At 46.2% G+C, this 22,869-nt stretch overlaps 2 protein-coding genes across 2 annotated transcripts; one reads left to right on the top strand and one right to left on the bottom strand.

Annotated features, from left to right (window-relative positions):
- The first annotated feature begins 52 nt into the window (after positions 1-52).
- Positions 53-6,416, top strand: LOC123428078. The gene is made up of 11 exons (XM_045112243.1): positions 53-425; positions 1,277-1,376; positions 1,888-2,236; positions 2,360-2,527; positions 2,792-2,996; positions 3,118-3,194; positions 3,359-3,443; positions 3,539-3,647; positions 3,745-3,839; positions 5,527-5,635; positions 5,729-6,416. The coding sequence occupies exons 1-11, from the start codon at positions 143-145 to the stop codon at positions 6,027-6,029; spliced, it is 1,881 nt and encodes a 626-aa protein (XP_044968178.1). The 5' UTR covers positions 53-142; the 3' UTR covers positions 6,030-6,416.
- A 674-nt stretch (positions 6,417-7,090) lies between these two features.
- LOC123430988 (ethylene-responsive transcription factor ERF003-like) lies at positions 7,091-8,030 on the bottom strand. Its single transcript, XM_045114812.1, has 2 exons — positions 7,889-8,030; positions 7,091-7,763 (listed from the first exon to the last, which is right to left on the bottom strand). The coding sequence occupies exons 1-2, from the start codon at positions 7,966-7,968 to the stop codon at positions 7,367-7,369; spliced, it is 477 nt and encodes a 158-aa protein (XP_044970747.1). The 5' UTR covers positions 7,969-8,030; the 3' UTR covers positions 7,091-7,366.
- Between the last annotated feature and the right edge of the window lie 14,839 nt (positions 8,031-22,869).

Here is a 22,869-nt window from a genome sequence, read left to right as displayed (position 1 = left end):
GGGGCGGCGCGGCCGGTTAAAGCGGTGGCCGTAGCAGTTCCGCCGACGTCGCTTCCAAAAAAATCGCCTCCTCACGTTTCCGGTTCGGATTCCCCTCGCGTCACACGCTCTCTCCATCTCGCTCGCCCGCCCGCCCGCTCCCATGGCGTCCCTCTTCGGGGCTCGCCGGCGGCGATCGCCGGAGGACGAGGGAGACGACAACGGGGGCGACAGATCCGGATCCGGGCGGTCCAAGCGCCGCCGCCTCTCGCCGGAGGGCGCGCTGGTGCCGGCGGAGGCGGGGAGGAGCCCCGGGTGGCTCTCCACCATCGTCACCGGGGCCAAGCGGGTCATATCCTCCGTGCTCTTCTCCTCGTCCGAGGAGCAGGCCTCGGAAGACGAGGACGGGGACGAGGAGGAGGAGGACGGCTCCCGAGAGGACTCCGGTGAGTTGCTCCCCCTTCCCATTTTCCCCATTGTCTCGGCTTCTCGCCCCCTCCGTCTAGCGAGCTCCGGCTCCAGTGCGCTCGCTCGTCTACTCAAGTGTACTACTACTGGCTGCGGTAACTTATATGGGCAAGTCGGCGCTGTGCCATGGCTCCGCTCGCGGGTCGCGACCTAGGGTTTCGGATTTGCTTTCTCAAATTAGTGCTACTTTTCGAATCTGGCTATCCCGCGGCCATTGTTGGCAGAAATGGTGGAGGCAGAAGTATCTAGCGCCAGAGAGATTGTGGTAGAGTAAGGATTAGGTTTCGCTAGGTAGAATTGGGGATAAAACGACGACGAATTCGAAAACCTTTTAAATTTCCCACCGTTTGTTGTGGAATTTTAAAATTGAGACGATTAATTATGTTTCTGAACGTACCTTATTCAGGACCTTTGGTCAGGCTTACTTATTTTTTTTAGTGGAAAGCTACTTTGGAGGTATTTGCAATGAATGTAGTAGGACTTTAAGTACTAGTTAGTTCTGTCAGGCTTAGAGAACATGCTCAATTTGAGCTCAGTACTGGTGGAAAGTTTATTAGTTATTCAGTTTATAAACAGTAGTATGTGGATGATTAATATGTATTGCTTCCTTGTAAGCTTGAGCCATTTTAGAAATACTAGAATTCTGCTCCATCACCTATTAGTTTGTTTCAGATGTAAAACTTTGACCTCAGTTGCGTCGGGTCATCTCTTCTTTCCTGGACTGTTTGATGTGTCCTCACACTGCTATCTAGTGCAGCCCACAACTTCATATTCAGTTGGATTATTCTTAGGTATGTTATAAATGTGTTAATTTGAAGTACCTGTGCAGATGGAAATGAAGATACCCATGATACTCATGAAACGTTAATTCCTTTCAGCGAGTCAAAGCTCGCCATTGAGGAAATGGTTATGAAGGAAACATTCTCAAGGTAATGGAGTATAATATTCTTTTATACACGTGCTAATATGTATAGTTTATTGCCTTCTTATTTACAGCCAGTGTGAATTAGAACAATCAAAAGTTGAAAACTGATGCTGGTCGTGTAAACTTCTATAATGATAATTTAGCTTCTGCAATGAACTGTAACAAGACACTTCTTAATCTGAATCTAGTTTATGTTTTGTCAATTGAAACTGTTGCCAACAAGAGCTTTCTGTAATGAACTGCAGCGAAATATTTCTTTCTAATTTGAATCAGAGGAAAGACCAAGTGATACTAATACGGTAATACCTGAACTGGATATTATAGCGCTGATTGGCTCTCTTTAGCAGTGCACGACTAAGAAAAGAGTGCAGTTCGAAGCACTATGGATCTAATGCTGACTTAAGTAACTTTTGTGCGTACTATTTGTTTTTGAGGCATTTTGATTGTTTATATTTGGTAGACACATAAAGTTTAGGCCTTGATTTCCCTCTGAATTATTGCTGTTCATTTTTCAGGGATGAATGTGATAAGATGGTGAAGCTATTACAGTCACGTGTTACAGATTCAGGATTTCCTGAAGCCTATGAGCATGGGACACCAAAAGAAACCCCAAGCAGGAATGGCCATGATTTTACCGGAGCTTGGCGTTCCTTGAATCGCAATAGAAATGGCTCTGGATCAGGTCCTGTTTTTAGTACTGGACCTGGTAACTTTTCTCCTGGTTCTCCTCTCCAAGCATCACCTGAGCTATGTAATGCAGCAGTTATGGAAGCAAAGAAATGGCTGGAAGAGAAAAGGCAGGGATTAGGCTCAAAGCCTGAAGATCATGGACCTTGCATATTGAACACTGATGTGCTTAATTCTGTGAGTACTGATGTATTTCTTTTCTAATGGTTATAGCCTTGAACTCTTAGGTGATTACTTAACTGAATGTTATCTTGGTTGCTTCTGTTATTGCTTACCTTAATGGCTTGGCATCTCATGCAGGACCTCAAATCTGACAAGGGTTCTCCTGTCGATTTAGCAAGATCATACATGCAGTCATTGCCACCATGGCAGTCCCCTTTATTAGGCAGTCGGAGATTTAAATCACCACCCTCCGGTGGAGTACATATTAATGATGACGAAGGATCGAGATACTTGTCATCATCAAAGGTAATTCATCAAAATATAGGAATAACAACAGTTTTCTGCCAGGTCACAATGGAACTGCCGGAATTTGCAATTATGCTCAGCCTAGTTTTTGAGGGATAATTTGAATTAGTTGTCGAGGATTCTTAATTACGGAAAATGCTACTCTTTCAATCTTATTTGGCATGTTGGCATGTTGCATGTTTTATTTCTATTATTTCACCAGGACTTATTATATACCGTGAACTATTCTTGCATTTTCACTTGTAAGTATTTTTCTTTCTGAAGGTCGACAACAAGGAAGACTTCCTTTCCAGTTCCAACTTCTGGGAAAACTTTGAATTGCGAAGAGATCGCATTAGATTTTCTGAAACTGCAGAAGCCTCTAAGTCCAGGCACCATGGTTCTACTTCCAGATTGTTTGATAATGGTGTCTCTATATTATCACCACATACTCGTGATGAAGTTGGACAGTCAGTTCAGGGTTATGAAGGTGAAATTTCTTCTTTACACGCCTGAGCTTTTTATGACGTTGGATCGCTCATGTTGCATCCTCCGATTATGAAGAACATGTCTTTTGGCTGTAGACAACTAATTTGTTTCATGTAATTTAGGTTCTGATAAAGTTGCTGCAGCAGAACCAGCCAATGAGTGCCCCTTACCTATTTCACCAACTAAGGATGGAAACCACGTGAGTTGTGATTTTTCCTGTATCCATGGCAGTAATTTAGATACACGGAGAAGTGTTGATGTTTATTTGTTTGTAAGCATGGCCCTGCAAAACATTATCTGCGGTACCTTTTGCAGACAATAAATAATTCCTTTTATTTATCAGTTCATTTCTCTAATCTTAAGGGTGCCGTTGATTCTGTGGACCCTCCACCGAAGGACGGTGGCAATCTTGTCCAAGATTGCCATGCTGCATCTGATGTTCATCCTGGTAGACCCTTGGCTAACCATGTTTGAATGAATGTAATTGTTTAACTCCGTGAATATCCTGGTCTAATGTATTCTTGAATGGTATTTGTGGTGCAGATGAGGTACCACAGGGGAATGCAGATGAGGTACGACGGGGGAATGCAGATGAGGTACCACAGGGGAATGCAGATGAGGTACCACATGAGAGCCCTGTGCCTCTCACAAGGTCGGTTTTTGTATTAAAGAAGGGTTGCACTTTTTAACACAGATTTGCTACATTCGCTACATAGTGCTCTGTTGCTAACAATATTGACCTGTCTCAGTGCCACGGAAGAGGCTGCTGACCACAGTGGAGATGTTAAATCTGTGCCTGCAGAACCAGAAATTCACGAAGAATTGCATATGAATTCAACTTCAGGTTTGTAGAGATATCCTTGCTATAATAAATCTGAACTTAGTTTGTGTACTCATACGTGCATATGCATTTTGTTCCATTGTTCAATCAGATTGATTTTGTTTGGACCTGGACTTGCCTTACAGTGATAACACTTCTGGCCTGCCTGTCAACCCTCTTTTAGTCATCTTTTAGGCAAATATGTTTTTGTGTAAATAAACAGCCATGGTGAGCTATTTATTGCCGAAGGGAATAGCCAAGAGGGCGGCTGAGTGAGGGCCCATCTCTGTCAAATTTCCACATTCTTTTTCTTTTAATTTGCAAAGAAGGTGCCCCCACTTCAATGTTTTTCTTGGTCCGCTGCACCTGCTTTCTTTCAAAGGGCAACCTTGCCCTTGATAATGACGATGACTCCAAACGGTGGGACTGATGTATGTAGGCAAACATGTGACTTTGTATTCCAAGCATTGGCCAAGAATCATGATACTAGTTTTGCTTGCCAGCCACAGTGAAGCCGGCTACTGTAGCCAACCAGCAGTGGCTGATTCCTGTGATCTACTAAATTTGTTAGGGTTGGATGCAGTTATGGTTGATTAAAATTGACTGAAGATGAACTATTCTAACTGGTGGTTTGGATATTTTTGGTTGAAATAAGATCATTTCCAGTCACAGTGAAGTCGGCTACTGTAGCCAACCAGCAGTGGCTGATTCCTGTGATCTATCCCCTCCGTCCCATAATATAAGAGCGTTTAAACGCTCTTATATTATGGGACGGAGGGAGTACTGAATTTGTTAGGGTTGGATGCAGTTATGGCTGATTAAAACTGACTAAAGATGAACTATTCTAACTGGTGGTTTGGATATTTTTGGTTGAAATAAGATCATTTCCAGTGTTCTAGCTGAGTTAAACTTTGTCATTGGTTCCAAATTAATTCACTGGCTATGCTTTTCTGGAGCTTGAAGTGTGCTGGAACTTGTGAATAATTGGTAGAAATCATGAAGGGCACCTCCAATGCAAGAGATGGTTAGGTAGATGCTTAAGAGAGAGAGAAGCATCTATACGAGAGCCACAACCCCCAATTGGAACAAATACATTTACAAGCGCTTACATTAGTGGTGCAGAGCGGCGTCCTGCATAGACCCGCCAAAGTGCAGAATTAGTCTAACTTTGCCTAACAGCACCACAGCCCAGTTAGAACTAACCTTTTTTAATTTGTATACGGAGCGGGACGGGTTGGGCGCCGCCTTGCATCCCTAGCTTACATAGTTTAGGACTTCCTACAGAAGTGCTCCATGCACGTAAACAGCTCTAGGCGCCGTCTACCTCATGAAGCAGCAACACTGCTGTAACTTGTGGTGTTATCCATGGTGACAACATATTTGACATTTCTTCCTGAAGTGCTGTCTCATTGTACATGGCTTGAGTTCCTTTCGGGCCATATATGGTAAACTTATTTTCAGCATGATGGATTTTGTTAAGCCTCCCCTCAACAGATTAACCATGTTCGGCAGGGCTTATTTTTGTTAGAATGTTAGTTGAGTAGCCCCGTCTGAAATTCCTGGAGTAGAGCTAAAGCAGAAACCTTTTCCTTGTAGTATCGTCCCTTGCCTAACTTGATCGCTTTGTTCGTGATTTATGTCTATTGTTGTAAATTGATGGCTGCTACTATTCACGTTTGTGATGGCTTTGCTGATTATGGAATTGTTCCAGAATCAAAAGCAAAGGATTCAGTCCCCCAGACCCGGATGAGTTTACGTTCCCTAAAGAAAAAGGTCCACAGCAGTTTAAATGGGCCGACCAAGAAAGCATCTGCCAACGGGTAATGTGATATGTGCAAACCCTTTTACATACCGTCGTAATTTGTAATTTGCATTTCGATGTGTGCCACTAATTGTGTCTTTGTGCTGTACAGTCTGCTGGATCGATCAGACAACTCAGGGATTGAATCCTCGGGCAATGATAATCCCAGCTGCACTAATTCAAGCAGTGCTGTGCCTCCCAACAATAAGGAGTTTATCAACTCCGCAGCTGATGCTTCAGCTTCAGCTGATAACTCTGTAGATAACGGCGCGGGGACGGGATCAGAGAAACCGGCGGACGGTAAGTCTGCCGAAAACGGTGCTGTAACTGATTTAGGGGGGCCAGCGAAGGAAGACCCGAAACCAGCTTACATTCGCCGAGGTCCGAAAAGGGCTGCTCGTAGGGCGTTATGAAGAGGACTGTAGAAGCAAGCAAGCAAGCTTTTGTTGTACCAGGTCGACGTCTACTAATATTAACGGCCCAAGAAGGGCGGTATGATACCTTAGGGTTTAACTAGAGCTAGTATTCGTTGATGGGATATCTCAGGTAAGTAACGCATCATGTACCCACGCCTGTATCAATGTTGTTGTATCACCGTAGGCTTCATGACACACCTATCAATCATGGTTTAGATGTGATTACTAGGATCAGTAGCTGCCCTCATTCATGTTCATCTAGATGTGCTTTGTATTATTATTATTGTTGTTATGGTTAGTTTGTGAAAGACGGAAGAGCAACTTCTTCATCTCTACTATTGTATTGTATTGAATTGTATTGTATTGTATTGTATCATTGACTGATTGATGGTGTTCTGCTTCCATCTATGATCTATCACACAGTCACCGCCACCAGCCATCGCACATCTGTCTGTTTTGGCGTTCTATAATGGTCTTGCATCCATCCATCCATCCATCCATCCATCCATCAACTCTAATAGGTGACGGGTGCCATGTTGAAGCTGGTGTCGCATCCACAGCCATCTTTGTTTCGTAGCGGACGACTCGTATGGGTCAAACTCTTGTTCTTCTCCCCTGGCCCTCTGATGTTGCTTAGGCACAGAGTAACTGCTTGCATTGCATTCCGTCCTGCAATCTATCAATCCATCTTGACTGCTCAAGATGGAATGGCGAGGACAGTTCGATCGGCCCTAACATGGAGATGCATCCGATCTAACAGCCATGCAAGCGTCACATCAGTCCACCGAGAAAAGATCTGCACTGTGCCGCTCGTACCGGAATATACATCCCGTGTATTAGTTTCCAGAGCAAAGATTATGTATATATAAATAACAGCAGAAAAGAGAGGAGAGGCTTCGGGCGTATGCCAAGCTAGCACGCTGCTACGCGACAGAGCGGGGCACAGTTTTCACATCATGACCCAAATCGAGCCCCCTTATCCTGAAAGATCCCCGGTCCCCTTCCCGTTGCAGACGCAGCGCAGCACGATCCTGGGGAAAGGGTCCCCGGCCGCCCGGTTAATGCAAATGCTCCTCCGGCTAACGGAGTGTACATAAGTAACATGTGCCGATGGTGATCCATGGCGGCTAATGGATATGGTTTATGGGGGTGTACATTTACTACTTTACCTTACTGCTACATGTTTGTTGCCTAACAAAAACAAGTCGGGAGAGAGAGACGAAGGGGGTGGATGGGCATGGACATGGATGGATGATGGACTGGCTGGCTGGCTAGCTAGCTAGGGGAGCGGTCGGTTCTTGCTGGAGGACGGCCGGCAGGCAGGCTAGAGCGAGCTAGACGACGGAGCTGGAGCAGGCGGAGGGGAGGACGATCTCGACGGAGCCGTAGTGGGTGAGCTCCCTGATCATCTCCTCGATGCACTCCTCCTCCTCGTCCACGCGCTTCACGACGTCCTCCACCCTGTTTCGGCGCGCGGCGCCGCCTCCGGCCCTCGCCGCCGCCTTGGTCGCCTCGACGTTCTGCACCGGCGCCGCCGCCGCCGACGACGACAGGCAGCATTTCTCCAGCTTGGCGCGCAGGGTCGCGGAGAGGCATCCTCCGGCGGGGACGCCGCCGGCGGAGGGGAAGTTGGTGCGCGCGGCGGGCCCGCTCATGAGCCTCGCCGCCTCGTCGTACGCCCGCGCCGCGTCCTCCGCCGTCTCGTACGTGCCCAGCCAGATCCTCGTCTTCCTGCACCCACCACGACAGCCAAGAACCCAAGCACACATCAGAACACATCGCTCGTACTACTACGTAACTGCACCGACAGAGACGGAATTTGCACAGGAACATGGTACTACAGTTCGTGGACGTACATGAGCGGGTGGCGGATCTCGGAGACCCAGGAGCCCCAGTGCCTCTGCCTGACGCCCCTGTACCTCTGCAGCTTCGGCATCCCCGGTCGGTCGATCCCACGGCGCCGCGCACTGGCCACTCTCTCGCCTGATGGCAGGCAGATACGTCGTCAGGTGCCGCGCCCGCACTCCGGCTTATATACCGTGGCTCGGGGTCGGGGTCGGGGTCAGTGGGAAAGACGCGGGCGGCAGCACACGCAGGCGCGATCTTTCTCTGGATACACGATAATCAAATAATCAACATGCGATATTGTGGCATTGATCGATCGGACCGGATCGATCGGTGTCTCAGTGAGGCCAGACGTAATGCGGATTGACGATGGTTCATTAACGCAGGGTGGTGCTTTTGTTGACCACAGCCTGTGGATGGATACCCTGGCTGCATTAGTGCAGTGTATGTACGTCCGGTAGATGGATAGATGGATACGGCCGGGTACGATACGTACGTACGTACGTACAGCAAAGGTCAACAGCAGTACCACGGCGCGGCGGGGCCTACGTACGGTACGGTGCATGCACGTACGTAGGGTCGCATGGCAGCTTCTGTGGCCACTGGCCACCACCGTTGTTGGGTTTGGAACATCTGGGCGTGTGGTCGACGACCTCCGGCCGGGCCTGTACAGCAGAGGTCGATGTTTGATGGACCATGTGTCGCCGAGGTGCAGAGGCCGCCGCGTAGGCCAGTTACTTGATGTGGTGTGGACCGGAAACGGGAACGAGTCCTTTGCAAGTTTGCACGCCCGAGTACGTACCACCAGACTGACAATTATGCTTCACTATCGCGTAGGGGTACGACGAGAGTCTAGAAACGATGGTGCGCCATGCTTGGAACGCGGACAAGGGGCTTTTGTCGGCCACAGGAGTCATCCATGTTTAAGCCAGAAGAGGAATTTTTTTACGTGCAACATTTAAGATTTGGTTAACTATCACTCAAGTGTCTTTCTTTTCTTTTCAATAGAGTGATTTGTTTCTACATTGTTGCCTTGTTGGTGCCCCTCTTCCTTCCTATGGTCCGATGAGAACTCTATTGAAGAACCGCTCACGGAAGATATGGTTTGTAATAAGTTTTTTAGTAGTATGCCGGTTGGTTCAGATATGCATAAGATAATAAAAGATTACAAATGCTTGATGGATCACATATAATATTACAAGTTTAAATGATGCAATTGTGTATATATCTTGCTATATCCATGCAGTGGCGGAGGACGAAAAAAATTTAAGGTGGGGCGAAACCTCAAGACAGACCCTTTGCCGGAGTCCACGCAGTTTCGTCATCACTCGTTGCCGCCGCCCGCTAGGTGTACCGCTTCCAACGGCCAAGCCGCCCGTCGCTTGCTCGATCCCCACATCTACCCTCACTGGTTCGCCCCGCTTGCTCGCAACAAACACACAACAAACACATGAATGTCTTACTGACTACCTAGCTAGCTAGCTCCTTAATCCTGACTCCGTAGACTTTCTTCCCATGACACGACTGAATCACACGAATCTTCCATAATGAAAAAGACAAACGCACATGCTCTGCGAGTAGCTCACATTCCATCCAAACATCAGGTAGCAAACATAATCTTAGTTATTCCTTGCATCGGATGAATCGCCATCACAGGTTACATTTATTTCTTTAATCCTGGCAATGTATTCCTACAGTGTGGGTGAATGACCGTATGTATAAACAGAATTTGGAGCAAATCAAGGTGTGGCGGCTGCCACACCTTGCCCACCTGGGTGCTCCGCCACTGTATCCATGGGTCGCAGAAAAGATACATTTTCAACATCCGATATTTCCATATTGATCAGATTAGATCGGCAATGCCAAAATGTACACTAACATTAATTAAGGAATGGATTCTTAGTGGGTGCTGTGCATGACGAGGCACGCCAGTGAAGTGAGTGGGTGGCCATGGACCACCCTGGGATTCTGTCCGTGCAACCCATGTAATTTAGCTTAGAAGAAACACTACACTCGCATTGCTGCCTAGCCGGTGCACTAAGGCCCAAACTTACAAGCCCATAGGACGACTGGTCTTCGGGACAAACTAGTTAGAGGGTACCCTCTGGGTGGGCTACCTAGGGGTCAATTGGAGGGAGTGTGGGGAGCGCCGCCACGTGATGTGTGATGTGCGTTGGGTGCACTCTATGAGGGATGGAGTCATGGCTTAGAAACTTCCTTACTTGTGGAGTGTTCTAAGAAGTTTGTAAAGGTGTGATAGTCACCTTCAATACTAAGCCAAGCCTGCTTGCCATATAGGTTGTGTTCACATGGTTGCATATCTAGAGAACCTACTTTATCCGCATTCCCTAAAAAATTAAAAGTTAACTTAAGACTTGTAGTCTCCTATTCATCCCCCTCTAGTTGACCTATCGATTCTTTCAAAAGCCTTGTTGACTTTGGTGTTACTATTAGAGAGGAAATAAAGAATGTAAACTCTATTACGAGTTTATGACATTAATGGAAATGGCAGCATGTCACATCCAATAAAGAACGAATCAAGACAACTCGGAGATGATTTGGTCGAACTAGGAAACTGAATAAATCGGGCATGAACTGTGTCCATATCTTCAACGTCATGGCCTTTCTTGATAGTGAAGTGAGACTGGGCAACAAAGGAAACGACAACGTGTGACGACATCACATGAGAGGAGAGTCATGCGGCGGTAGCAGACAAGTGGAAAGGTTGCGGGAGTGTGGGGAGCTACCCAGGGGTCAATTGGAGGGAGTGTGGGTGGGCTACCTAGGGGTCAATTGGAGGGAGTGCGGGGAGCGCCGCCACGTGATGTGTGATGTGCGTTGGGTGCACTCTATGAGGGATGGAGTCAAGGCTTAGGAGCTTCCTTACTTGTGGCGTGTTCTGAGAAGTTTGTAAAGATGTGATAGTCGCCTTCAATACTAACCCAAGCTTGCTTGCCATATAGGTTGTGTTCACATAGTTGCATATCTAGAGAACCTACTTTATCCGTATTTCCCCAAAAATTAAAAGTTAACTTAAGATTTGTAGTCTTCTATTCATCTGCCTCTAGTTGACCTATCGATTCTTTCAAAAGCCTTGTTGACTTTGGTGTTACTATTAGAGAGGAAATAAAGAATGTAAACTCCATTACGACATTAATGGAAATGGCAGCATGTCACATCCAATAAAGAACGAATCAAGACAACTCGAAGATGATTTGGTCGAACTAGGAAACTGAATAAATCGTGCATGAACTGTGTCCCATATCTTCAACGTCATGGCCTTTCTTGATGGTGAAGTGAGACTGGGCAACAAAGGAAACGACAAGGTGTGACGACATCACATGAGAGGAGAGTCATGTGGCGGTAGCAGACAAGTGGAAAGGTTGCGGGCATGCACCATCGAGACCGTGTGGGGGTGGAGAGCTGGCCAGTGAGCGTCGTCGCGTGCGTGCGGTCGCCACCCTACTTGGGTTGGTAGGTGGTTGCATCCCTAGTTAGTTCTATTTTAAATTACGTGTAAAATGAAAGTACACTCCAAACATTGTTAGTCATCTAATCATAATGTAATTAACATCAAAAATCTAATTAGGGACGGTCCGACAAATATTCTTTTAGCATAACCAAACCAGAAAGTGAACAAAAAGCATATCTCCTATGATGTAGCACATCCAACCGTGAAACTAAAAAGGGGGGAAATGTATGCGACCGCCTCTTCTTCCGCCACAGGTACGACATGGAGCACACCCAAGAACAACCTTGTCTTGCGATGTCACACCACTTCTTATGTTGGGAAGCGGTGCTCGGTGTGCTCCTCAATGAGTACTCCTTTATTAGTAATTTCGCTAGTCTTTTCTCATACTGTCATACAATGTTATTTTCTAGCTCGAACAAAAGGTTACAGAGTGAGGCGACGTATAATATTATACATGAACCGCTCACGAAAGATATGGTTTTTAATAAGATTTTTAGTAGTATGCCGGTTGGTTCAGATATGCATAAGATAATAAAAGATTACAAATGCTTGATGGACATATAATATTACAAGTTTAAATGATGCAATTGTGTATATTCTTGCTATCTCCATGGGTCGAAGAAAAGATACGTTGTCAACATCTGATATTTCCATATTGTTCACATTAATCGACAATGCCAAATGTACCCTGACATTAATTAAGGAATGGATTCGTAGTAGGTGATGTGCATGACGAGGCACGCGAGTGAAGTGAGTTGGTGGCCATGGACCTCCCTGGGATTCTGTCCGTGCAACCCATGTACTTTAGCTAAAAAAACACTACACCCGCATTGCTGCCTAGCCGGTGCACTAAGGCCCAAACTTACAAGCCCATAGGATGACTGGTCTTCCGAACAACTAGTTAGAGGGTACCCTCTGGGTGGGCTACCCAGGGGTCAATTGGAGGGAGTGTGGGGAGCACCGCCACGTGATGTGTGATGTGCGTTGGTGCACTCTGTGAGGGATGGAGTCAAGGCTTAGGAGCTTCCTTACTTGTGGCGTGTCCTGAGAAGTTTGTAAAGGTGTGATAGTCGCCTTCAATACTAACCCAAGCTTGCTTGCCATATAGGTTGTGTTCACATAGTTGCATATCTAGAGAACCTACTTTATCCGCATTTCCGAAAAATTAAAAGTTAACTTAAGATTTATAGTCTCCTATTCAACCCCTCTAGTTGACCTATCGATTCTTTCAAAAGCCTTGTTGACTTTGATGTTACTATTAGAGAGGAAATAAAGAATGTAAACTCTATTACGACATTAATGGAAATGGCAGCATGTCACATCCAATAAAGAACGAATCAAGACAACTCAAAGATGATTTGGTCGAACTAGGAAACTGAATAAATCGGGCATGAAGTGTGTCCCATATCTTCAACGTCATGGCCTTTCTTGATGGCGAAGTGAGACCAGGCAACAATGGAAATGAGAACATGTGATGACATCACATGAGAGGAGAGTCTTGTGGCGGTAGCAGACAAGTGGGAAGGTTGCGGGCATGCACCTTCGAGCTCGTGCGGGGGTGGAGAGCTGGCCAATGAGCGTCGTCACGTGCGTGCCGTCGCCACCCTACTTGGGTTGGTGGGTGGTTGCATCCCTAGTTAGTTCTGTTTTAAAATATGTGTAAAATGAAAGCACACTCCAAACATAGTTAGTCATCTAATCATAATGTAATTAACATCAAAAATCTAATTAGGGACGGTCGTGAGATATTCTTTTAGCATAACCAAACCAGAAAGTGAACAAAAAGCATATCTCCTATGATGTAGCACATCCAACCGTGAAACCAAAAAGGGAATGTATGTGACCGCCTCTTCTTCTGTTACATGTACGACATGGAGCACACCCAAAAACAACATTGTCTTGCGATGTCACACCACTTCTTATGTTGGGAAGCGGTGCTCGGTGTGCTCCTCAATGAGTACTCCTTTATTAGTAATTTCGCTAGTCTTTTTCTCATGGTGTCATACAATGTTATTTTCTAGCTGGAACAAAAGGTTATAGAGTGAGGCGATGTTCGTCGTTCATGTTTCCTCCTCAGCTGAACCCAAGCAACCGACGTTACACACTGCCGCGTGGCAGACATAGGCATGCATGGGTGTCCGTGGCAGCAGTATCTAACGAGTAGCCGCTCGTGCCACGCGGCGCCCGACTGTTTGTTAAAATTCAATTGCATGTACTGATTGACGAATTTAACATTTGTATGTGTGCCCAAAAAGTGTCAATTGGACCAGGCTGACCCATATGACTACACGCTGGCCACACAAGCATCATAGCCATTGATGGATATGCTGCATTTTAATGTGGTGTATGTCCTTGAGTATATAAGATTTTTCTGACATCAAACTACGTAGAGTTTGATCATATTTATATGGAAAAAATATTAACATCTGCAGTACTAAAGTTGTGCAATAGGAAAATTAAATTAATAACGCATCTAATATATTATTGTTTTCACATTGTGAATGTGGCTATGTTTTCTATAAAGTTGGTTAAATTTTATAAAAATTGACTTCAGACAAATTTTTTATGGGAATTAAAAAGGACCAAAGGGAGTACTCCTACTAGATATGTAGTGTACGTAGAACATGGGCAGCAGCAGTACCACGGCCCAGCGGGTCCCATGGCGTGTGATCTTGGTGCATGCACACAGCACAGACAGAGTCTGCCTGCCAGCTGCTGTGATCGCTACCAAATGTTGGCTTTGGAACATCTGTGCGGCTGGTCAAGGTCTGGGCTCTGTTTGACAGGGCCGAACGAGACGGGCGCTACCACACGTGTCGACGAGATGAAGAGGCCACGTAGGTGAATTACTTCATGTGGCGAGTGTGGTCTGGAAATGGAATGCCCGTGTTGACAGTTCAACCGGGAATCAGCGAAATCATCAGTTGAAAAGTACACCTTTTAGGCCTTATTTGGTACTAGTGTATTTTAAGAAATTTATAGGGATTATCCCGGTCAAACCCCTCAATCCCCACATTTTCCATAACACCATTTGATTCTAGTGTATTTGACATGTTTCATCCCCATATTTCCCCTCAAATACCTAAATTATAGTGCATTTTTTTTCAATACCCAATACACTACCCCTACCTAGTGTATTGGGGATAAATGGAGATTTGAAGGGATTGGTTGAAGGTTAGGGTTTCATCCAATCCCTTGAGAAATTATCCCCACCAATCTTCTGAAAAACACTAGTACCAAACAAGGCCTTAATGATTACTTCTATCTTTCTAAATTATGACATGTGGTGCACAACATGCGTATCACTTATCGTAACTTAAAAGTTTTTTTTTCGTAGATTTTTATTTTTAAAACGTTTTATCTTTTAGATTGTACGTTCAAATCTTGAATTATTTTACACCGTTGGGTTTCTCGCGTCGAGATCTTCAAAACTAGATCCCAAGTTGATAGGTTTTGATAAAAAATATTTCTTGCCCGAAAAATATACTCCCTCCGTTCCTAAATATAAGACCTTTTAGAGATTTCACTATGAACTACATACGGATGTATATTGACACATTTTAGAGTATAGATTCACTCATTTTGCTCCGTATGTAGTCCATAGTGAAATGTCTAAAAGGTCTTATATTTAGAAACGGAGGGAGTATAACTTATAGATAAAGTTAGTTCAAGATCCTAATCGCAACACGATACCGCCCAGGTCCTATAATATATGTTGCCACTGGCCGAGGTCAAAGAAGAATAAAAACAACTACGGTTTTCGCTCATCTCACAACTTGTGTCGCCATCCTAATCTACACTATCCCAAATGTGGGCGTGCGGGAGAGCAGTCCTCCAGAACAGTTCGTCCTTGCGATCCTGCACCGAAAGAGGATGAATTAGGTTTCTAGAAAACGCTTTGCACGACTCCTCAAGTTCGTCATCACGGGTCGTCTTATGTCCAAATCGGATGGTGCTACTCATGATTGTCCCCATCGCTGTCAATAACAGGACGTAGCCAACATAGTCATCAACAATGTCGCTCCCGAAACACCTAACGAACAACATTCCACATTTATGAGGCACCAAAATGTCAAAACAAAGGTTTTTATCACTCATGGGTTTGATGATAGCACTGCCTTCTAACCATCCAGCCACAACGTGGTCCTCATGCAATTCCGAATTAAGGCCATTTGTATCTGATTCCCTAAAAGACCATAAGGAATTAAAAGTCGGTTTCACTCCCTTACGGCGCACCTAGTTGATCCCTCAAAAGTTGTAATGAAGTAATTTTTTTACTCCACCTCCCAATATCTCCTCAAATCTCTTTAAATTTACCCACCCCCGCCAAGGCCGAGTCTCTCCCTCGCACCTCCTGCACCGCCCCATCTCTCGTCGCCGGAGCTGCCACGCCCCGCCGCCGCCACTGATGACCGTCTGGCCGACCAGAGTGGATAGCCCGGCCCCTTCCCTTACCCTGCCGTCCACCGCTGCCGAAAATTACCCATGCGCCAGCACCCGCGCTGAAGAGAGAAAGTTGAAGGTTGTGGTGCATGCCATTGATTGGACCAATCTATAACATATACATGCTATGTTTGTGGTGATTTTGAAGCAACCATTGTGTTTGAAGTGATGTATTTTGAGTGAACTTAGCATGTTTTAATTTAAGAAATGCGATGATGAAACTTTATGTTATGACGGTTATGCTCTGCATGTTCTAATTTTAATGTTTCTTTGAGATATATTATGTAGTGTTTGAAATTGATACCGTTATGACCAAAAATCTAAATTATATAATTATTTTACTCCACTAACTTAGGGACGGCTAGGTGCGGTCATCATTAGTGTAGTAAAAAGTTACTCCACTAGCTTTGTTTCATCCTATTCTTCTCTAACTTTTAAGGGGTCGGTTAGAAATGATCTAAGAGCATCTCCAATAGATGATGTATATTTTGGTGTTTTAAACCGGTGATGATCCAAATTTGGAGCACCAAAAAATGTCTTTTACATCTTCGAAAAAGGCTCAACTCCAATAGATAGTCCAAAACGAAGATGTAAAAAAAAGGGGAACTCCAACAGATGGTCCAAAACAAAGATGTAAAACGTCCAACTACTACTTCATCTCAACATAGTTCAACATCAAATTCATCATAGTTTTATACATAAATTCAACTATTGGATGAAACTACTCCTCGTCGTCGGAGCTGCCGAACTGCTCCCAGAACTCGTCCTTGTCCGGGTCATTGCACCCCTCGTCGTCCTCGTCGGAGTCACCCTAGTCCTCATCCGACGACTCGATAGGGATCACAGTCGAGGGGCCGACCTCGTCCTCCTTCTTCACCCCCTTCTTTTTGCCTCGACGTCGCGCTTCCAGTAGTGCTCCAACTCGGCCTCGGCGTATTGGGGATGCTCTCATGCAAACCGAGACATTGCTGCCTCGTCGCTCTCGCCGGGGGTGACGACAACCGCCTGTCTCTTCTTCGCCTTCTTTGCCGGCATATCCTCCATCCGGGTGCCCTAGGACATGAGCCACTCCGCCATTGCCCGGGTCTCGACCTCCGGGAAGTTGAGGTCCGTCTTCGGCCATCCGGCACGCCACACCACCACGTCATAGGCACGTGTGGCCTCATCGGCGGTGGGATACGTGCCGAGCCACCAACGCTGCCCGGTGTCGGTGAACTTCACTTCGAAGTTCCTGGAGGGCTTCGCCCTCACGCCGAAGAAACCGGACTTGCCCTTCGACGGCTTCTTCAGCGCCATCGGGGAGCGAGCGGCACGGAGCGGAGGCGGACGGAGGCGCGCAGTGCGGGCGGGGCAGGCGGAGGCTGGACCGGAGGCGAAGGCGGCCGGAGAGGAGGCGGCCGGGGTCTGGGCGGAGGCAGCCGGAGCGGGGCGGACGGGGTCGGGGCAGAGGCGGTCGGAGCGGGGTAAACGGGGTCGAGGCGGAGGCGGCCGGAGCGGGGCGGACGGGGTCGGGGCAGAGGCGGCCGGAGCGGGGCGGACGGGGTCGGGGCAGAGTGTCATGGCCAAGATGCGACCCTATCCTCAATTTGGCACGAAGGCCTCGTCAGGGATAGAAGCGCATCTCGTCGTGTCGCAAGAATGAATATCGTTACAAGTACATGTACTGAAAAGAAGAGATATATATATATAGAATTGGCTTACACTCACCACAAGCTACATCAGAGTCACAGCAGTACAATACATAATCATCATGAAGAAGAGCAGGGTCCGACTACGGACGAAAACAAACGAGAAAAGAAGAACGACGTCCATCCTTGCTATCCCAGGCTGCCGGCCTGGAACCCATCCTAGATTGAAGAAGAAGAAGAAGAAGAAGAAGAAGCAACTCCAAATGAACAATCAAAGCGCTCGCGTCAAGTAACCTTTACCTGTACCTGCAAGTGGAGTTGTAGTAATCTGTGAGCCACAGGGGACTCATCAATCTCATTTCCAAAGGTATCAAGACTAGCAAAGCTTAGTGGGTGAGGTAAGGTTAGGTGGTGAGGTTGCATCAGCGGCTAAGCATATATTTAGTGGCTAAACTTACGAGTACAAGAAATAAGAGGGGGAAGATCTACGCATGGCGGACGTGAACTACTGATGATCAAATGAATGATCCTGAACGCCTACCTACGTCAGACATAACCCCAATGTGTCCTCGATCGGAGAAGGAACTCACGAAAGAGACAGTCACGGTTACACACACGGTTGGCATATTTTAATTAAGTTAACTTCAAGTAATCTAGAACCAGTGTTAAACAAAGTTTCCACGTTGCCACATAACCGCGGGCACGACTTTCCGAAATATTTAACCCTGCAGGGGTGTTCCAACTAGTCCATCACAAATTACCACAAGCCGCATAGAAATCCTCGATCACGACACTCGCGATCTCGTCAGACTCCTTAGTGGAAAATCTCAACTCTGAGATTACCCAAAGCATCACCGGAATCCCGATGCACAAGATATCTCGTCAAAGGTAAAACTAATCCAGCAAGGCCACCCGGCGTGTCGACGATCCCGATAGGAGCCGCGTATCTCGTTCTCAGGACACGACGGATAAGCTATGTGTACGGAGGCCTAATAGAAATCACCCAAGTTTCCCTGGTTTGGCCCCGCACAGTGCTCTGTTTTGGACTAGCACCATCAGTACTGACCCCCCTATATTATGTAGAATTACTCCTCGGGTAGCGCTAACTCCCTACGCATTTCAGTTTAACAGAATTATTATGTTGGGCAAATAGTACCAATATTGGGCCTTGCCAGACCAGCTTTAATTTAAAATGCATTATCAAGGGGGTCCCCATAACAACCCCAATCGTGTTAGGAGCGCTCAATTATGGAACATAACACCGGTAGCCGAAACTAAGGGGGCAAAGGTGGAACAAAACACCAGGCTAGAAAGGCCGAGCCTTCCACCTTTTACCAAGTATATAGGTGCATTAAATTAAAATAGCATTAATAGGGTGATATAACAAGGAACCCATGTTATCACATGGAAGCAACTGCACCTGCAACTAGCAACGCTAACCAGGGTTAAGCAAGCGGTAACATAGCCAATCAGTGGTTAGCTAGGTTGAGCAGGTTGAGGGTTTTCATGGCATTGTTGAGAGGCTGATATTTAACATGTGTTAGGCAACGAGACATAAACGATAGAAATGGTAGTACTAGCATGGCAATGATAGTAATGGTATCTGGGAAAATGGTCATCTTGCCTGAGATCCCGCTTGGAAGAAGAATGACTCCGTGAAGCAGACGAACCGATGTAGTCGAACGGGTCCTCACAATCCGACACGCATGCGGAACTCTATCGAGACGAAGCAAACCGGGAACACAAATCAACACACGATATTCACCACGCGATGCACAACACAAATGATGCATGAGCAGCTAAAAACATGCAAGACACGGTATGACAATTCACGACAAACAAACACTACACATTAAGTGAAGTTCAATATGCAATGAGTTGCATATTGAGGAAACTCCACGTTTAATTATTTAGTTCTATCCCGATTAGATACACGACATTATTAAATGTGATTAAACATGGCAAGAGGTGAAGCGCAATTAAACTATCTATCTAGGCATTTTAAATGAGGTCGGAAATGTCATATAGCACCTCCGAAACGACCTCACATGCTAATTTACAATTCTGTCCAGATCTGAACTAACACATTTAATTAGTTGTTAAACAGCAAAACCAATAGGTTCACGTGATTCTATGCATCGTGACAAGCAATTTACACATAGAGAACATCTCCAACGGAGCTACGGTTCAAAAGATACGGACACCGCAAGATATGATGGCATGAATGCAATATGTGTGCAACGACGGTCACGAGCACTCAAAACATACGACCAACAAGAGAAAATGAAACTACACGAGATTCTAAGAAAGTTTCATATAGGACACGATCGAAACGGAGCTACGGTTCAACAACTAGGAGCAAAACAAGAAATCACTACAATCTGCCAAAATACATGGATAAGTGGTTCCTAAAACATGAACATTTCTACTACGGCATTCGAGCAATTCGAACACGCACGAGAAATAAATACGGGACGAAACCTAATGGGAAAACACGTAAATCTATGCATACGGCTCGCTAAACGACGTCAAACAAATATGCAAGTTTTATAATCGAATTCTACGCGCAAAACTACACCAAATACATATGCTACACATTGCTATCCGACTAACGGTTGAAAAGATATGGTCGTTTAAATATATCCCTATTATCTGGAATTTATTAATTCCTAAAATTCCTAAATGGGCGAACTATGGGCGCGAGGTAAAAAAAAGGTGCACAGGCGGGGGGCAGGATCTCACCTCGGTTGGGCCGGTTGGAGGGGCTTGAGCCGGCTGCGGGAGGCCTGAGCCGGCTGGGCCGGCCCACAGCGGGGGCGAGCGAGCTGGCCTCTCCCGAGATCCGATCGGGACGAGGGGAGGCACGAGCTCGCGCTTGCGGCGTTAGCAGGCTGTTGCGGGCACTGCGCGGGATGGGGAAGGCGTGGGGCGGCAGAGCTGGCGCGGGGTTGTGGCCGGACAGGGCCGGATCGGGCGGGCTGCGGCGGCGGTCGCCGGCGGGAAGCAGATCGGGCGGCAGCACTTGGCGCAGTGGTGGCCGGTGCTGCAGACAAAGGGCGGCACGGTTCCGGCTCCTGGCGCGGCGAACTGCGGCGGCCTGCGGCGAAGGAGGCGGCCAGCGGGGCTGCCCGCGGTGGCCGGTCGTGGGGGAGGCGAGGAGAGTCCCCGGTGCAGCTCGTGCGGGGATCGGGAGGCGGCCAGGGAGACGCCGGGTGGCGGCGGCGGCGGATGGGCCTTCGGGGCCCGCTTCGGCCCGGGGCGGGCCCGATCTGGGCTGCTGCAGCCGGGAGGAGAGAGTGACTGCGGGAGAATTAGGGTTTCGGGGTAGGTGGGCGCGGAAAATGAGGCAGAGGGTGGTAGGCTGTCCCAAAATAATAGATGGGGTCTATATATAGAAAAATGGGGGGGCTAGGTTAACCGGAATTCCGTTCCGGATCCAACCGTGCGGTCGGATTCGGATAATTCCGAACGCGGGAACGGTTACGAGGCAGTGTAGAGTAGTAAACCGGAGACGAGAGGGAAAACGGGCGATGCGGCAACGTATTTTAAAACACCGACAAACGTCCTACGGTAGACCGAATATGGTGCCGCTATGGTCGACCGTTCGGGTACGAGACGGACTCGGATCGTGACGAAATTCGACAAGTGGCCTAGCTATAACTAATTACGAACGCATGCCAAGTTTTACCCCGATCAGAGAAAGTTTTCAACACACTTTTAAAACAGGGTTTTGAACGATGCCGCGAGCGCGTGCGTGTGCGGTCGGGCTCAGAACGGACAACGACGTGAACCGTCAACTAGCAACGGATGCAAGTTTGAAAACTGGCGGCAACGAAACACCGATGCAATGCTGATGATGCGCATGATGCGATGATGATGCGACAAAAGAAAATAGACACACGACGAAAACAGAATAGAAGGGGAATCTTCTGGAACGTCGGCACTGGGCTGTCAGAACTCTCCTACACTACAAGAGGATCTCTCCCCGAGATCCAAGAATGAAAGGGGGAGAGGGTGAGAAAACAAGTGGTAAAACTTAATCGCTTCTTTGACAAATGAGTGAAACCAACGATCCTTGAAAGTTGCAAAGAGATGAGGAATGATATGGGAAAGAAACAAGAATTCACGGAAAATTTTGGCAGCACTTCGGTAGGAAAATGGGACAATTTTTCTTCTTCAAAAATATGGAAGAAATAGACAAGATTCATAACAAACAACTAAATATAACAAGTAAAAAACCACGATCTTGATAGAACAACATGATTGACCCAAAAGAGCAACATCACAATGCCTCCGGAACAATAGAATAGGAACTAACTCATACAGAAGAAGAGAATGAAGAGAGAATGACAATTACAAACTCTAATGAACTTGGCAAGCATGCTTGCAAGAAGAGTTGAACGGAGTTGTTTGAAAAACAACAACGAAAAGAACAAGATTGTAGTGGACTTATGGAAACCTTTTCAAACTAATGAAGTGACAACCAACCACTAACAGAAACAAGGATTGTTTGGGAGAAACAAGATATGAACAATTCTTACACCAAGAGGATACATTGAGAACTTGGATTAATGACAAACACCATGATATCAACAATCCATAGGAAAAGCTTTAGGTGAAATCCAAACCAAGATAGCTCAATGAAGAAATCATGGGTTGCAAATATCTCATGATCATAGAATTGGTGGGTTTAATTATCTCATTCTTGAAAGGAAATCTCTTCAAAACTCCTACACTAACAAGAATGCTATAATACCACCTCAAAGGATAAGGAAGAACAAATGCACTTGGAGATGCAAGAGAAGAAAACTTGAGGTTCTCCAATAATAATCTTGAAGAACACTTTGAGAATGAATTGACATCATGAGCCGCTCCGGAAGAAGAATTCAGATTACTTATGAACAAGAATAAGAATTATGTTATGCTTATCCTTCATCAAGTTAAACTGATGACAATAAACGGATTTAGCATACCACTTATTCTTCTAGAAATGATTTAGGAGAGATAAGCACTACTTGAAGCATAATTAAAGGAAGCACTGGTAAGAAATCACAATTGAATGGGAATACCAAGGAAGCATGGAGACACATGAGAATGAAGAGATCATAAGCCACCTGAGAGAAAACTTGAACAAGGCACCGGAATAACCGAGAGACGAACGAAGAGACAACAATTGAGAAGAATTGAGGATGAAAGCTGAAAGCTAAGAACAAAGAATCTTCTAAAATGATGGCCTTCGGAGGAACGGGAATGAAAACAACTCAGAAATGCACCGGATAAGAAGAAAAGAATTACTCATGATTGGAACAAATGAGAGGATAACACGAAGCTGAGATGACAATCTTCACAAGAATGGAGCAAGATTTGAGAGAAACACTCCTTCGAATTTGCAAGCTGAGAATGATGACGAGAAACAACACCAAGAATACTGAGTCACTCCGGAATAATG

Source organism: Hordeum vulgare, chromosome 2H (genome assembly GCF_904849725.1).
Source record: "Hordeum vulgare subsp. vulgare chromosome 2H, MorexV3_pseudomolecules_assembly, whole genome shotgun sequence".
NCBI classification, from domain to species: Eukaryota; Viridiplantae; Streptophyta; class Magnoliopsida; order Poales; family Poaceae; genus Hordeum; species Hordeum vulgare.
Note: the sequence above shows the minus strand (reverse complement) of the source record. Positions and strands in the feature narration are given on the sequence as shown.